This window comes from Papio anubis, chromosome 10 (genome assembly GCF_008728515.1).
Source record: "Papio anubis isolate 15944 chromosome 10, Panubis1.0, whole genome shotgun sequence".
NCBI lineage: Eukaryota > Metazoa > Chordata > Mammalia > Primates > Cercopithecidae > Papio > Papio anubis.
Genome location: NC_044985.1, coordinates 81,008,913 through 81,025,198, shown reverse-complemented (window position 1 = coordinate 81,025,198; position 16,286 = coordinate 81,008,913). Strand labels below are relative to the sequence as shown.

General features: G+C 36.4%; 1 protein-coding gene and 1 non-coding gene across 4 annotated transcripts in view; one reads left to right on the top strand and one right to left on the bottom strand.

Moving 5' to 3' along the window:
- Positions 1 to 15,292, top strand: part of SF3B1 (splicing factor 3b subunit 1) — a 48,812-nt gene extending 33,520 nt beyond the window's left edge. For 2 of the 3 annotated variants that reach the window (XM_003907762.4, XM_009182682.3), the window contains 16 exons: positions 1,361 to 1,558; positions 1,657 to 1,758; positions 3,069 to 3,248; positions 3,801 to 3,887; positions 4,015 to 4,285; positions 4,710 to 4,855; positions 4,951 to 5,097; positions 5,313 to 5,438; positions 5,894 to 6,115; positions 6,397 to 6,579; positions 6,665 to 6,776; positions 8,246 to 8,366; positions 8,710 to 8,841; positions 10,794 to 11,066; positions 13,940 to 14,156; positions 14,665 to 15,292. In XM_003907762.4, the coding sequence (XP_003907811.1) occupies positions 1,361 to 1,558; positions 1,657 to 1,758; positions 3,069 to 3,248; positions 3,801 to 3,887; positions 4,015 to 4,285; positions 4,710 to 4,855; positions 4,951 to 5,097; positions 5,313 to 5,438; positions 5,894 to 6,115; positions 6,397 to 6,579; positions 6,665 to 6,776; positions 8,246 to 8,366; positions 8,710 to 8,841; positions 10,794 to 11,066; positions 13,940 to 14,156; positions 14,665 to 14,823 (2,676 nt within the window). In that variant the 3' untranslated portion in view covers positions 14,824 to 15,292. Of the gene's footprint in view, positions 1 to 1,360; positions 1,559 to 1,656; positions 1,759 to 3,068; positions 3,249 to 3,800; positions 3,888 to 4,014; positions 4,286 to 4,709; positions 4,856 to 4,950; positions 5,098 to 5,312; positions 5,439 to 5,893; positions 6,116 to 6,396; positions 6,580 to 6,664; positions 6,777 to 7,788; positions 7,859 to 8,245; positions 8,367 to 8,709; positions 8,842 to 10,793; positions 11,067 to 13,939; positions 14,157 to 14,664 lie in introns of those variants that run through there. The other variant, XR_635655.3, reaches the window with a different exon arrangement.
- Positions 1,982 to 2,117, bottom strand: LOC116269297. Its single transcript, XR_004176776.1, has one exon. It is a non-coding gene; the product is annotated as a small nucleolar RNA SNORA4 (small nucleolar RNA).
- Positions 15,293 to 16,286: the final 994 nt, after the last annotated feature.

Below are 16,286 nucleotides of genomic sequence, written 5' to 3'. Positions count from 1 at the left end.
TTGTAGGCATGAGCCACTGTGTCCAGCCTTGTTTTGTTTTTGATCCCTGTTATTTATGTTAGAGTATTTGTTTCAAGTTTGCATGAAGTTTTGCCTTAAAGCTTTTCGTAGCCTCCACACAATGCTGTGGGTATAGATACAACTTACTGTTGACTGCCTGAGTGTCTTTCTCAGTCGTAGTCATTGATTTCCTTAGAGTCACTAGGAGGAAAAGTCTCCCTTAGTGAATCCTACTAATAAGCAACATCCTTACTAGTGAATGTAAAAATATAGTAGACCTTTAAATCCTTAATGGCAAGTGATGCCTGTGGACTTGACATTGATTTCCCTAGGTCTCACGTCTATACAGTATCCACTTTATCCAAAATGCTAGTGGTCTGTTGGTGCAGACATTAACTAGCAACAAAAAATATCTGTACAAAGTACAGATAGCATCAATGTAAATTTAACATAATTTAATCTTTAATAGACAACAATTTTAGGCTCACTGGAGAAGACGTGTATAGGTTTATCGATATCCCCAGGAAGCTGTATTTTTTTTCTTTTACTATATATTAAATTATATAAAATAGAGATGGGGTCTTGCCGTGTTGCCCAGGCTGGTCTCAAACTCCTGGGCTCAAGCGTTCCTCCCATCTCAGCCTCCCAAAGTGCTGGGATTACAGGCGTGAGACACCACACCTGGCCTGCCCAGAAGTTGTGTTTTTTTTTTTTTTTGAAGTCTGTTACCAGCTTTAAAAAAAAAAAAAATTCTTTGTGATTTTCAGCCTGCATTTTTTGAAATTTTACTTGTTTTGCAAAAGGTTTGATCAGGTGGTGTGTATTTTACAGGGCTTTGGCAAACATTTTGGTTTTAGTTTTTATGCATTTAACTAATTTTCTGTAGAGTTTTACACTTAAAAGATTTTATAGTACAGGAATTTATGTGATATTTTAATACTAAAATAAAACTTTTTATGTTATATGCCCCATATGAGCTTATTTCCATTTTATATAACTACTTATGAAATGTTATTTGCTCGACTAGAGCAGTTTTTTGGAATTGCTGACTCAGATTTTATAATTTTCAAATTTTTAATAATTTGACATTTTGACCCACAGCATGTTTGAACGTGATCGGTATTTTCTAAGCTTTTCTCTTATATTTCCTCAGTTCCCTACACCACTGATATAATCAGTTAGCAGATGAGAAGCAGATATTTTAAGTTTCTAATTAAGATAGAAAAGCAAGATAGATGTTGTCTCCAAGCAAATGAAAATCTTATTAGCTAATAAACTAAAATATTTTAAGTGCAAATATTGATCCTTATGCTGCTTTTTAAGTTAAGAAAATCCTAAACTGTCGTATAACTTTTATTAGGTACTTCCTCCTCCAGCTGGTTATGTTCCTATTCGAACTCCAGCTCGAAAACTGACAGCTACTCCAACACCTTTGGGTGGTATGACTGGTTTCCACATGCAAACTGAAGATCGAACTATGAAAAGTGTTAATGATCAGCCATCTGGAAATCTTCCATTTTTAAAGCCTGATGATATTCAGTACTTTGATAAACTATTGGTAAGTGATACTAGCAGAAATAAACTATTACATTTTGTTCCAGAATTACAAATCATAACATTTCAACTTCCCTTAACATTTTTTTCTTTTTACTGTAGGTTGATGTTGATGAATCAACACTTAGTCCAGAAGAGCAAAAAGAGAGAAAAATAATGAAGTTGCTTTTAAAAATTAAGAATGGAACACCACCAATGAGAAAGGTAAGTCTCAGTTTGTTAAATTGTCATGTTTGTTGCTTATTTATTTAATTAAAAAAAAATTTTGTAGTTTTTGTAGAGACAGGGTTTTGCCATGTTGCCTAGGCTGGTCTCAAGTGATCCTTCTGCCTTGGCCTACCTCCTAGAGTGCTGGGATTACAGGTGTGAGGCACTGCACCTGGCCAAGTTTATATTTTTAAAAATGTTTTTAATTTTTTCACCAGGAAATGTAGGCCACAAAATAGTACTGAACTATTGGTATAACCCGCTGGAGTGTGGTTTTTCCTTTACTCTTCCAAGTAGCCCAAATTGGTAAAGGTTATTTAGAAAGCTTTCCCCACAAAAAAATTAGCTTTTGGTAGTGTTATATTTTTGTGTTTGGGAATTTATAATTACTTTCTTCATCTTTATCAAGGACATAGCATGATGGAAAAAAATTTATGTAGTGTGAAGGATTTAACTTTTTTGCTTGTTTTTGTTATTAATATTATATATATATGTTTGAGACAGGGTCTTGCTGTCTTGCCCGGGCTGGAGTGCAGTGGTGCAGTCTTGGCTCACTGCAACCTGTGCCTGTTGGGTTCAAGCAATTCTCCTGCCTCAGCCTCCCAAGTAGGTGGGACTACAGGCGTGCACCACCACGCCCTGCTAATTTCTATATTTTTAGTAGAGACGGGGTTTCACCATGTTGGCCAGGCTGGTCTTGAACTCCTGACCTCAAATGATTAACCTGCCTCAGCCTCCCAAAGTGCTGGGATTACAGGCGTGAGCCACCATGCCCAGCTGTTTGTTTTTATTATTTAAATACTCCAGGGCTCAAGAGATCCTCCTGCCTCAGTCTCCCAAAGTGTTGGGATTACAGGTGTGAGCCACCATGCCCAGCTGGAGTTAGCACAGAATTCTTTGGTTAAAAAAGCTAATAAAGATGCTGAAACACGAGATTCTCCATTTCTCAAGGCCTTTAAAATATGCTTAATGCTTGAAGATAATTAGTGAAATTAGTGAGGGATTATATTAACACTATATGTGCCTTGGAAATGGAAGATACTTTAGGGGAAGTGAAGGCTAATTTGGTACATACCTCTGTGGTTCTTTTGTTCTATTAAATTACTCTTTTGAATTAACATAAAATTTCTATCACAGTAGTTGAAATTCCAGAGTAATTTGGATGGAAATGCACTCATGCTGTCTGTGTAAAATGTGTGTAAAAGTAAACACATATTAAATTATGGAAAATCTTCTTTGAGTAATTTGCTCATTCAAAATGCTTGATTGTAAAGAAACCACACCTATTACTCTGCTCTTTTTCGCAGGCTGCATTGCGTCAGATTACTGATAAAGCTCGTGAATTTGGAGCTGGTCCTTTGTTTAATCAGATTCTTCCTCTACTGATGTCTCCTACACTTGAGGATCAAGAGCGTCATTTACTTGTGAAAGTTATTGATAGGATACTATACAAACTTGATGACTTAGTTCGTCCATATGTGCATAAGGTTTGTACTTAATAGTGTTTCTGATAGTTTTAATATTTTAACTTTTTCAGTTAATCAATGTTAAATTTACATATCCCTCTAGACCTTTTTCTTTGCACAAGTACACATCATACATGTACAAATACAGTTTTATACAGATGTACAGATTAGTTTTTGTCATCTTTGCCATAAGACGTTCATATTATTTAATTTTTTCATTTGCTTTTATTGAGATTAGATTAGTATGAGAACATATGTGATTCTGTACTGTGCCAGTTAGTATTAAGAACCAGTTTTTTCACCAATGGTAATTATGGTGCAGTATGTTCATAGGGCATATAAGTTATTTCTTTAAAAAATATTGAATATTAGTGTGTCACTAATAGCTCTCTTAAATTTTCATCTCTATCTGGAGTTTGAACTTGTGTAATTAAAATTCTTAAACAATTTGTCCCTTGATTAACGAAAATCCTGATAATTCTAAATTTCTTGTATATGTTTAATTCTGTACATGAGTATTTCATCAGTAATTGATGTGAAAGTGTAGCTGCTTCTCTTTTTTCTCTTTTTCAGATCCTTGTGGTCATTGAACCACTATTGATTGATGAAGATTACTATGCTAGAGTGGAAGGCCGAGAGATCATTTCTAATTTGGCAAAGGTATTTACATTTAATTTCTAGAGAAAGATAATTTATTTCTGTTTATGGAATTATTTGATTATGGCAGGAAATGGTTGAAGATTAATATTACCAACTCATGACTGTCCTTTCTTTGTTTACTTTTCAGGCTGCTGGTCTGGCTACTATGATCTCTACCATGAGACCTGATATAGATAACATGGATGAGTATGTCCGTAACACAACAGCTAGAGCTTTTGCTGTTGTAGCCTCTGCCCTGGGCATTCCTTCTTTATTGCCTTTCTTAAAAGCTGTGTGCAAAAGCAAGAAGTCCTGGCAAGCGAGACACACTGGTATTAAGATTGTACAACAGATAGCTATTCTTATGGGCTGTGCCATCTTGCCACATCTTAGAAGTTTAGTTGAAATCATTGAACATGGTAAGTTGTAATGTAACTTTGTCTTTTTTTTTTTTTTCTCTTTAAGAGACAGGGTCTTACTATGTTGCCCAGACTGGACTCAAACTTTTGGGCTCAAGTGATCCTCCTGCTCAGCCTTCTGAGTAGCTGGGACTAGAGGTACACACACAGCCTGTCTACTTTTAATAGGACAGCTGTCCTAAAATTTGGGCTACTGATTTGGGGAGATAAATGGAAAGGCATAGCTGTACAAACTATAGATTTTATGATGGGTTTGTAATATTATCTGCTAACAGGCTATGGTTCATATTTTGCTTTTACCTAATTTTAATGTGAACGTATTCTGCAGTTTGGCTAAATAGTTGATATATTGCGAGAATCTGGATGACATTATGTGACTTAGGTAATGTTGGGGCATAGTTAAAACCTGTGTTTGGTTTTGTAGGTCTTGTGGATGAGCAGCAGAAAGTTCGGACCATCAGTGCTTTGGCCATTGCTGCCTTGGCTGAAGCAGCAACTCCTTATGGTATCGAATCTTTTGATTCTGTGTTAAAGCCTTTATGGAAGGGTATCCGCCAACACAGAGGAAAGGTAAATCCACCAATTACCTTTTGATTTATCTTCATTAAATTTAAGGTGACATAAATCTAAATTACTAAAGTACATATATTTTTATTTAAAAATAGGGTTTGGCTGCTTTCTTGAAGGCTATTGGGTATCTTATTCCTCTTATGGATGCAGAATATGCCAACTACTATACTAGAGAAGTGATGTTAATCCTTATTCGAGAATTCCAATCTCCTGATGAGGAAATGAAGAAGATTGTGCTGAAGGTAATTATTCCAGATTTGTTAATGTAAACTGGATTTGTTTCATGGTTCTAAGATAATTTTTAAGTGTTTTTTAAAAACAACAAAAAAACTGTATGTTACACCAGTACTGTTTCATTTGTTTTTAAATTTTATTTTTTAAAATTACGTAATCAGCAATGAGTAGTCTGTTCATTTCAAGTCAGTTGATTTATTATTACTATTTTTTAACCTTTTAGGTGGTAAAACAGTGTTGTGGGACAGATGGTGTAGAAGCAAACTACATTAAAACAGAGATTCTTCCTCCCTTTTTTAAACACTTCTGGCAGCACAGGATGGCTTTGGATAGAAGAAATTACCGACAGGTAAGCTTTTATTTTAAAAGAATATTCTCAAAAATCCTTTTGACTTATTCTTTAGTCGACTTGAATGCATATTATTTTTTACCTTATTTTAATTATCTCACAGTTTATATGTGCTTGATTATGAAAGGAGGTGGATTTTAGTCATCCAGTTAACTTCCATTTTGATTTTGGATTCAAGGATTAATACTCAACTGTGAATTGATGTTTTTGTCTGGTAAATTCAGTGCTTTATCTGGCTAGATGAAACATGGACACAGTTTTACCTTGAATCATGTTAACTTATACTCATTTTTCTATGTTTGGTCACTTTTCTCTTCAACTTTAATAAATAGCAGTGAATCATTCTTATCATGTTCATTAGCTAAATAAGTAGTGTATTTAGAGTATTTGGTTTTCATGATGTTTTATGTCCTTGGAAAAGCAATCTAAAACGTTTTTTTTTCTGTTCTTTTTAGTTAGTTGATACTACTGTGGAGTTGGCAAACAAAGTAGGTGCAGCAGAAATTATATCCAGGATTGTGGATGATCTGAAAGATGAAGCTGAACAGTACAGAAAAATGGTGATGGAGACAATTGAGAAAATTATGGGCAATTTGGGAGCAGCAGATATTGATCATAAACTTGAAGAACAACTGATTGATGGTATTCTTTATGCTTTCCAAGAACAGACTACAGAGGTAATGATAACTAATTATGGCACATTGCTACTGACTTTAATATTTGTAGAAAAACGTCTTAGTTGTCAAGCAAATTTTTCTAGAATGCAGTTGAATTTGAAGTAATTTTTAATATGCTCACTCGGTTACCAAAAAATGTTATTCTACCTCAAGTTTTAAGATTTGATGTAAAAAAACAACCACAGGTGTTTGGGTGGTTAGAAAAGGTTGACTATTAGTATATTTCAACTGTGCAGTCATAAACCAAATGAATGTGTCTTTTTTTAAAATTTATTTTTTAGGACTCAGTAATGTTGAACGGCTTTGGCACAGTGGTTAATGCTCTTGGCAAACGAGTCAAACCATACTTGCCTCAGATCTGTGGTACAGTTTTGTGGCGTTTAAATAACAAATCTGCAAAAGTTAGGCAGCAGGCAGCTGACTTGATTTCTCGAACTGCTGTTGTCATGAAGACTTGTCAAGAGGTAAACTTCTTTTTCAAATTATTACTTCTTCACCAAATAGTTTAATGTAAATAGTAACATTTTAACATTATTTGTTTTATTATAGGAAAAATTGATGGGACACTTGGGTGTTGTGTTGTATGAGTATTTGGGTGAAGAGTACCCTGAAGTATTGGGCAGCATTCTTGGAGCACTGAAGGCCATTGTAAATGTCATAGGTATGAAATTTGCTGGTTATATAAGACTTTTTCTTGTTTTAATTTTCTTTTTCTTTTTTTTTTTGTAAGTAAAGTCTTATTTAGGATTTGGGAGGTTTTTGTTACTTTTTTAAAAGCACTTCAAGATTGTAGTTAAGTCGGGGGATGTCACAAAAGTTTTGTTTCCCAAAACCCATTTATATTTTACTTTAAAGAGAAAAAAAGGGCAAGTTTAGGACCTACAGGAAAGGTGGGAGTAGTCACAGCTCAAAAAGCTTTGAAGTCTTGGAATACAGGACCCTAGTAGAAATAGTGTTTCAGGTGAAATATATTCTGCCATGTTATGCTGCAAGGGGGAAAAGGCAAACCTAAAGTTTTAATTCAGTTTTAGAACTATATGTGTATATTTAAACCTTGAATTAGTGATTATGACAGGTTTTTTACTTGCCATCAGTTTCAAGGAATATAATCAGAAAAGTGAACTGATCAAATTATTGTCTTTATTTACATACTCAAGTTTTCAATACTGTCCATTCAGTTTTCTAACCCAAAACACAGCTATATTACAAATGGTCTTGGATATGGAGAGCAAAGTTTTTATTCTGTTAGGGCAGTATGACAAAGAAAACAAATGGTTTCTTGTATTTAATCTTTTTTTTAAATTGATTATAACTGTTGCCAAATGTAACTCGTGCAGAGTTTAGAGGCTCTGATAACCTAGCAGAAGTCAAAATGGCTGACTGTGAGAGAACCACTGTTTTTTCTTATTTTGTAAGAGGTATTTATGCAATATACATTTTTAAACTATTGTATTTGCATATAATCTCCAATGCAGCCCAGTGCTATACTTGAAGATAGCCACTTGCCAAAAATCATTTACATGGCCACTTGTAGGGCTCTGGTTTGCAGGGAGTTTTAAACCATATTATTTGTCAGAGAGGCATGGGAAGAGCAATGGAGAGAGAATCAGAGCAAGTGATTCTAGTTAGAGCAAGAGCCCCTGCCAGCTGCCTCCTTTTTTCTCTCTTCATAGGTGTAAATACCATCCAAGTATGCCCTGCATTGCAGGGAGACTGGAGATCTGTTTGTTTTGCAGTTAAAGGGTAAGGGGGCCCTTTCTGGAAATTTTTGCTTTATTTACATGTTTACCTCTGGCTTATATTGTTGTGTACGGCCGGAACATAAGCTGTCCCCATATTTAAATGTCAGTGCACAAATACATTTCAGAACCAAACAAAACTTTTTTGTTATTGAGTATCCATCATTCTTTAAATCACTTCACTGATTTCTTTCATTTCTATACATAATCAAAAATTGTTAATAAAAGTTAAAAACGATTCTGAGTCTGGTCAGAATCCGCGGCTTTCTCTTTCCATAGGCAGCTGTAAGTTTATATTTATGCATAGTCATATATGACGTTGCTAAGTAAAAGGAAAGTGAACAAAAGTTGCAATTCAAATGTTGATAGTTTATTGACTTCTATTAAATAGGTATGCATAAGATGACTCCACCAATTAAAGATCTGCTGCCTAGACTCACCCCCATCTTAAAGAACAGACATGAAAAAGTACAAGAGAATTGTATTGATCTTGTTGGGCGTATTGCTGACAGGTAAGCAGATTACCCACACATTTTTATAAGCAGTATCAATTTTCAAATTTGGCCACTTTGTATTCAATTAGCAAAATTTTCTTAATGTCACTAATATAAGTGTATATGATTAGGCTGTCTAGTATTAATATTTTCAGTCAAATTTCAATTTGGATGGTAATGGGGTGGCCATGTAATTTTAGGACTAAACCTATAAGACTAACTCTTCAGCCTTTCTGAAGAGTAATAACTCTTACTTAATGCTTAAAATGAGTTAACAATCATGTTTTTAGAACTGAATTTGCAAATTTATCCTTAAAACTTTTCCTAATGTCACAAATAATATGTGTATTTTTTAAATTAGGGGAGCTGAATATGTGTCTGCAAGAGAGTGGATGAGGATTTGCTTTGAGCTTTTAGAGCTCTTAAAAGCCCACAAAAAGGCTATTCGTAGAGCCACAGTCAACACATTTGGTTATATTGCAAAGGCCATTGGGTGAGTGTCGCTTACTTCCATTAAAAAAAAAAATTATAATAAATTCGTTGTGGTGTTGAAAAATACTTCATGTAGAAATCTCTTTTGAGGCATGGTCTGAATAATGCAGTTGAGAAAGCTCTTCATTTAACCATTGACCTACTGATTTTTGGAATGTATTCTTAAATTCAATTTGTGGTTTTTTTTTTTTTTTTGAGACGGAGTCTTGCTCTGTCACCCAGGCTGGAATGCAGTGATTTGATTTCAGCTCACTGCACCCACCACCACCTCCCAGGTTCAGGAGATTCTCCTGCCTCACCCTCCCCAGTAGCTGGGACTATAGGCATGCGCCATCACGCCCAGGTAATTTTTGTATTTTTTAGTACAGATGAGGTTTCACCATGTGGGCCAGGCTGTTCTCGAACTCCTGACCTCAAGTGAGCCACCTATCTTGGCCTCCAGAAGTGCTGAGATTACAGGCATGAGCCACCACACCCAGCCTGTAGTCTTAAATTCTTAATTGAATTAAAATAGATGGAAGGGTTTAAGATTTACTTTAATTATACTTTAGGTGTTTTCAGGGAGGGAAACAGTACCATTTTCAGAAAAATACAAAATGTGTGCTGGTCTTTTAGGATATTGCTTAAACTATTAAGGCAAATTTTTAGTCTCACAGCATCATTTAAGTCTCATATTAATGCTTTATGTGTTTTAAAAGTTGTATTATGGATTGTTTGAGCTCAGGAGTTTAAGGTTACAGTGAGCTGTGATTGTGCCAGTATACTCCAACCTGGGCAACAGGGCGAGACCCTGTCTCTAAAAAAAAAAAACAACAAAAATGCTATTCTAACATTACTCCACGGATTTAACTGAATTATAGCTGCTTTGTGAGATAATCTATGGTTGTTTGCTTCCATTCCATCACAACTAAAGTAGGAAAAAAGTCATTATAGAAAACGAGACACCACATGTCCATGTGGCTTAAGAAAATGTGTTCAAGGAATATGACATGTGAACGTCTGATTAATTAGGTAGAATTAACCAGACCACACCCCCTCCCCTAACACACACTAATTTCTCTCCTATTTTGGTAGCATAATATTTATTTCAGTGGTGATGGAGTCAAGAAATTTGTAGTGAATACCTGTCGTGCAAGCTTTTAGCCCCAATGTCCCTCTAAGTTTATGTCAAAGAAGAGGCAAATAGATGCAGCAAATTGTGTGGGAGGGAAGATAAAAGAGATTTTATATGGTTTATAATGGGAGACCACAATTCAGATATTCCCCTCACCACTCCTACCTAGTTCTAGTGCCCATTTTGACAACTCAGAATTACTCACTTTAAATATTTAGTTAAATTTCTTTATATTTCAGAAAGTTTAAAAACTGAAAATTACATATGAAAATTAATTTGCGTTAACTTAAATTTTTTTTTTTTTTTTTTTGAGAAGGAGTGTCACTCTGTCACGCAGGCTGGAGTGCAATGGCATTGTCTCAGCTCGCTGCAACCTCTGCCTCCCAGCTTCAAGTGGTTCTCCCACCTCAGCCTCCCAAGTAGCTGGGACTACAGGCGTGTGCCACCACACTCGGCTAATTTTTGTGTCTTTAGTAGAGACGGGGTTTCACTATGTTGGCCAGGTTGGTCTCGAACTCCTGACCTCGTGATCCGCCTGCCTCGGCCTCCCAGAGTGCTGGGATTGCAAGCGTGAGCCACTGCATCCGGCCAAAATTTTTAAAATTTGTACAGCTGTGACCTCTGATCTTCTCAGAGTTAACTTTTTTAAACTGACCTTTTAATTTATATGAAATTTTAATGTAGAAACAATGGCAGTGACTTGGAAGTACTGCGTTTTATAAAATTACTGAGTTCCCTGTAATTATTAATATTTAAAAGTTTTCATCTTTATGCATTTTTTTCTTCCATAAATTTTTGACTTATAATGTAACAGCTTGTTGACCCATTTTTTTTTTCAGCCCTCATGATGTATTGGCTACACTTCTAAACAACCTCAAAGTTCAAGAAAGGCAGAACAGAGTTTGTACCACTGTAGCAATAGCTATTGTTGCGGAAACATGTTCACCCTTCACAGTACTCCCTGCCTTAATGAATGAATACAGAGTTCCTGAACTGAATGTTCAAAATGGAGTGTTAAAGTCGCTTTCCTTCTTGTTTGAATATATTGGTGAAATGGGAAAAGACTACATTTATGCTGTAACACCGTTACTTGAAGATGCTTTAATGGATAGGTAAGTGACTTGAACTGATGACAAGAAAATAATTATAACTCTTCCTTCATTTTAGAATATCCTGAAATAGTTATTAGATGACTTTTTACTGTAATGTAGTTAAAGAAAAAAATGCTAGCCTGGAGTCTTGGGACATCGTAAATATGACTTATTATTTTAAAATAATGTGCACACTGTAGTGATTCCCCAGACTTTCTTTCAAGTTCCCCCACCCCCTTTAAATCTCTTTTCGTATCTGTTGAACTAAATACATTTTGAAAAGGGTTGATTGATAATCTTTTGTTTTCAAAATTGGTCAAATATAGTTAGAGGACATGATGAGCAGGAGCTAATCAGTGTGGCAGAGACCTGATCTTTTTAGCTTTTTATTGCAGGTAAAGGATAGGTTTCTCTTAAGTCTTTGAATTACTAAACATAGCCTGCCAGAGCTACACTCTTCCTATTGCAGGTCCCTGGTGTTTCAGATAGTGACCACCAGTACAGTACTGTTCGAGTTATTTGACAGATTGCTAATACCTTTTACCATCTAGACTGATGCACAGCCTTAAACACAGAAGTAACTGAAGAAAGTGCAAAGGAAAGTTCAGGCATAGTAAGGGAAAGAACTGTTTCACTGGCTCCTTATTTTTCAGGAGAGAGAAGTTACTCAAATCAGAGCCCATTCACATACTTTTGTGTACAGATTAAAGTTATTCATTAATAACCTTCTGAAAGGGAGACTTAACTGGACCTGACAAGTTACCAGAAAGTGTGTATGCAAGACATAGAAGCAAAGTAAGAATTGTGCTCTGTAAAAGCCTGGCTGCCCAGGGCTAAAAAAAATGAGGGTAAATCACCCTTGCTCCATATTCCTCAGTGAGAAGTGCGTGAGGACCATAGTACAGTCATTAATGTATGTCACCTGCAGTTAAAAACTTTGTTCTGTGTACTAAGAAGTGGAGGGAGTAATTCCATTGAAAATTACTAAATGAAAAGAATACTTCAGTTGGAAATTTTATTAATGAGGAATATTGCTTCATTCTTATGCTGAATGACATTATTAAAATAAATAAGAAAAACAAGAATATTAGTAAATACAAGTATTTTTCTCTTTTGATATGGTCTGTGTTACTATCTTTGGAGCAAAGTGTGGAAACTCATTTTGTTTTTTAGACGGACTTTCGCTTTGTCGCCCAGGCTGGAGTACAGTGGCACGATCTCGACTCACTGCAGCTTCTGCCTCCCAGGTTCAAGTGATTCTCCTGCCTCAGCTCCCAAGTAGCTGGGACTACAGGCATGTGCCACTGTGCCCAGCTAATTTTTTGTATTTTTGGCAGAGATAGGGTTTCACCATGTTAGCCAGGATGGTCTCTATCTCCTGACCTTGTGATCCACCGGCCTTGGCCTCCCAAAGTTCTGGGATTACAGGCATGAGCCACCGTGCCTGGCCTGGAAACTCATTTTCATACCCGTTGCAAATCCCAGTGTGTTAGCCAATGAGCTCATACTTGGTTGAATAATTGTGAAATGAATAACTGATTGATTTTCCATGAACATAAACTCAGTTAACATGGCAGATGATAGTTACTTCTGTAGATTTGAAAAAATTGTTGATCTTCCTCTCCCCAGATTGAGTTATTGAAACTTAAACTTTATGTGAGAAGGGAATTTAATTTTAATTTAGTTACCTATTATATACCAGTATCTGAAGTACTAGTAAAGATTTAAGTTTATAATCAAGAGTTTAAAATGATTTGGGAGGCCAAGGTGGGAGGATCACTCGACCCCAGGAGCTCAAGATCAGCTTGGGCAACATAGCGAGGCCCTCCATATCTCTAACAATAAACATTTTTAAAAATAATTTTTCTTTTTTCTTTTTGTTTTTGAGACAGAGTTTCACTCTTGTTGCCTAGGCTGGAGTGCAGCAGCACGATCTTGGCTCACTGCAACCTCCGCCCCCCAGGTTCAAGTGATTCTCTTGCCTCAGCCTCCCGAGTAGCTGGGATTACAGGCGTGCGCCAGAACGCCTGACTAATTTTTGTATGTTTAGTAGAGACAGGGTTTCGCCATGTTGGCCAGGCTGGTCTAGAACTCCTGACCTCAGGTGATTCACCTGCCTCGGCCTCCCAAAGTGCTGGGATTATAGGCATGAGCCACCATGCCCCGCCTGAAAAGTAATTTTAAAAAAAAGAAAAAATTTTAAAATAAGATATTACCGTTTATTATTCATACATTAGAATCACATACCTCCTCTTTAATAGCATAATAAAGCCAAGACTTCACAGAGCCCTCCTGCTCATATTCCTTTTAAAAGTTAATTAGAAGGCTAGGCGCGGTGGCTCACGCCTGTAATCCCAGTACTTTGGGAGGCTGAGGCGGGCAGATCACAATGTCAAGAGATCAAGATCATCCTGGCCAACATGGCGAAACCCCATCTCTACTAAAAATTCAAAAATTAGCTGGGCATGGTGGCACACATCTGTAATTCCAGCTACTCAGGAGGCTGAGGCAGGAGAATTGCTTGAACCTGGGAGGCAGAGGTTGCAGTGAGCCAAGATCACACCACTGCACTCCAGCCTGGGTGACAGAGTGAGACTGTCTCAAAAAAAAAAAAAAAAAAGTTAATTAGAAAATATGGCTTAATTGTTGAGCCATAGTGAAGCTTGAGTCATTAAAGCAAAAGTTCTCAAGTGGAAGCATTAGTTATTCTAAAGGATATATTAGACACACGAAATGTTAGGATGACTTCACATCTATTCAGTGCACTGAATTAGTAATTTCGTTTCCAATGGGCAGGTGAATATTTCCTGTAAAACTAAGACCATATCTTGAAGGATTTTTTCCCCTTTCTTATAAGACTGTATCTTAAAGGACTTTTTTCCCTTCCCTTATAGAGACCTTGTACACAGACAGACGGCTAGTGCAGTGGTACAGCACATGTCACTTGGAGTTTATGGATTTGGTTGTGAAGATTCGCTGAATCACTTGTTGAACTATGTATGGCCCAATGTGTTTGAGACATCTCCTCATGTAATTCAGGCAGTTATGGGAGCCCTAGAGGGTCTGAGAGTTGCTATTGGACCATGTAGAATGTTGCAGTATTGTTTACAGGTAAGTTAAAGTTGTTTTTTTTTTCAATCGGTGAATTTTTTTTTTTTTTTTAATAAGACTTTAAGTTCTGGGATACATGTGCTGAATGTGCAGGTTTGTTACATAGGTATACATGTGGCATGGTGGTTTGCTGCACGTATCAACCCATCATCTAGGTTTTAAGCCCCGCGTGCATTAGGTGTTTGTCCTAATGTCCTCCTTCCCCTTTCCCCCCACTCCCTGTAAGTTAAAAGTTTTTAAAAGATTACTTAGCAAGAAAAGTAGTGTGTTGAATTAAGTTACTTTTCCTGATTATCAACAGGGTATATTGTGCCATATGGTAGAACAATTGTGTGGTGACGGGGGAGTGCGTTTTCTCTCTTCCATTTTAGCTTTGTATAATTACTAGGCCCCCCCCAACTCCCCAAGGGAAATAATTCTGAATCATATCTTTATGATTTGTTAATTTTGTTAAGGTTATGTGTGTTCTTGAAAATTGAAATAATGTAACTGTTCAATATTGTTTTAGGGTCTGTTTCACCCAGCCCGGAAAGTCAGAGATGTATATTGGAAAATTTACAACTCCATCTACATTGGTTCCCAGGATGCTCTCATAGCACATTACCCAAGAATCTACAACGATGATAAGAACACCTATATTCGTTATGAACTTGACTATATCTTATAATTTTATTGTTTATTTTGTGTTTAATGCACAGCTACTTCACACCTTAAACTTGCTTTGATTTGGTGATGTAAACTTTTAAACATTGCAGATCAGTGTAGAACTGGTCATAGAGGAAGAGCTAGAAATCCAGTAGCATGATTTTTAAATAACCTGTCTTTGTTTTTGATGTTAAGCAGTAAATGCCAGTAGTGACCAAGAACACAGTGATTACATACACTATACTGGAGGGATTTCATTTTTAATTCATCTTTATGAAGATTTAGAACTCATTCCTTGTGTTTAAAGGGAATGTTTAATTGAGAAATAAACATTTGTGTACAAAATGCTAATTTGTGTGTGTTTTTTGAACATGACTTGTAAAATGCGGAACTTTGATAAAGTATTGGTTTATGTGGAATAAGTGGCTTAATTTCATTTTCTGTCATCTGGTTAATAGAAAGTAGTTAGCCAAATAAAAATTATATGAAGTGATGGCATCTTTGTCAAAATTCCATTGTTCTGTTAATAATGACAGCAAGAACAGTAGCCTCAGGAGGTGTTCCCCTCAAACTAGCACAACCATTCCATCATCATAGAAAAGTAGCACTTTTGCTAAACTGTCTTGAATATTTTGTACTTACATAGCGCCTTTCATCTCTTGATTTCTCAAAATGCTTTATGAACATGTTTAAAGGAAGTGGTTTAAGTCTTGTCCAGCGCTTGAAAGTCTGCTGTGTTTAACAAGTGAGGAATTTAACTTTACTTCAAAACTGCTTTCTGCCTATTAGGAGTGAGGATACCTAAGTAATGCTGATAGAACAGATTCCTTATGTACTGTGATAATATACGGTGGCAGCAGCTAAAATGTCTAGGTTTGCTTAGCTTTGTATTCAGTAATAAGTTGATCTAAGAGTTCAGCATATACTGAATGAAATGCCATTTAATGATAGAGGAACCAAGCATTAAGGCAGTACTAGACTTAATTTTTTTAGCAAATATGTAAAGTATATTTTCAACCTTTTATAATGTTATGGCCCCAAATTTCTTGGTGTTGGCCTTTTTACTACCTATACTATTTTTACTATTTTGTTTTGTCTCCATGTGGTAGTACTTCTGCGAATGCTAAAGAGAAAATAAATTCTGCAAACAGCATTAGCATATAACTACTACTGTAAGTAAAATTGCCTGTTAACACTTGAGGAGTTTCTGCTTCGGAAGCTTAGTTAAGAAACAGCTTGTGGCTGGGCACGGTGGCTCACGCCTGTAATCCCAGCACTTTGGGAGGCCAAGGCGGGCCACAAGGTCAGGAGATCAAGACCATCCTGGCTAACACAGTGAAACCCCTTCTCTACTAAAAGTACGAAAAATTAGCCGGCCGTGGTGGCAGGTGCCTGTAGACCCAGCTACTTGGGAGGCTGAGGCAGGAGAATGGCGTGAACCCGGGAGGCGGAGCTTGCAGTGAACTGAGAAGGCGCCACTGCACC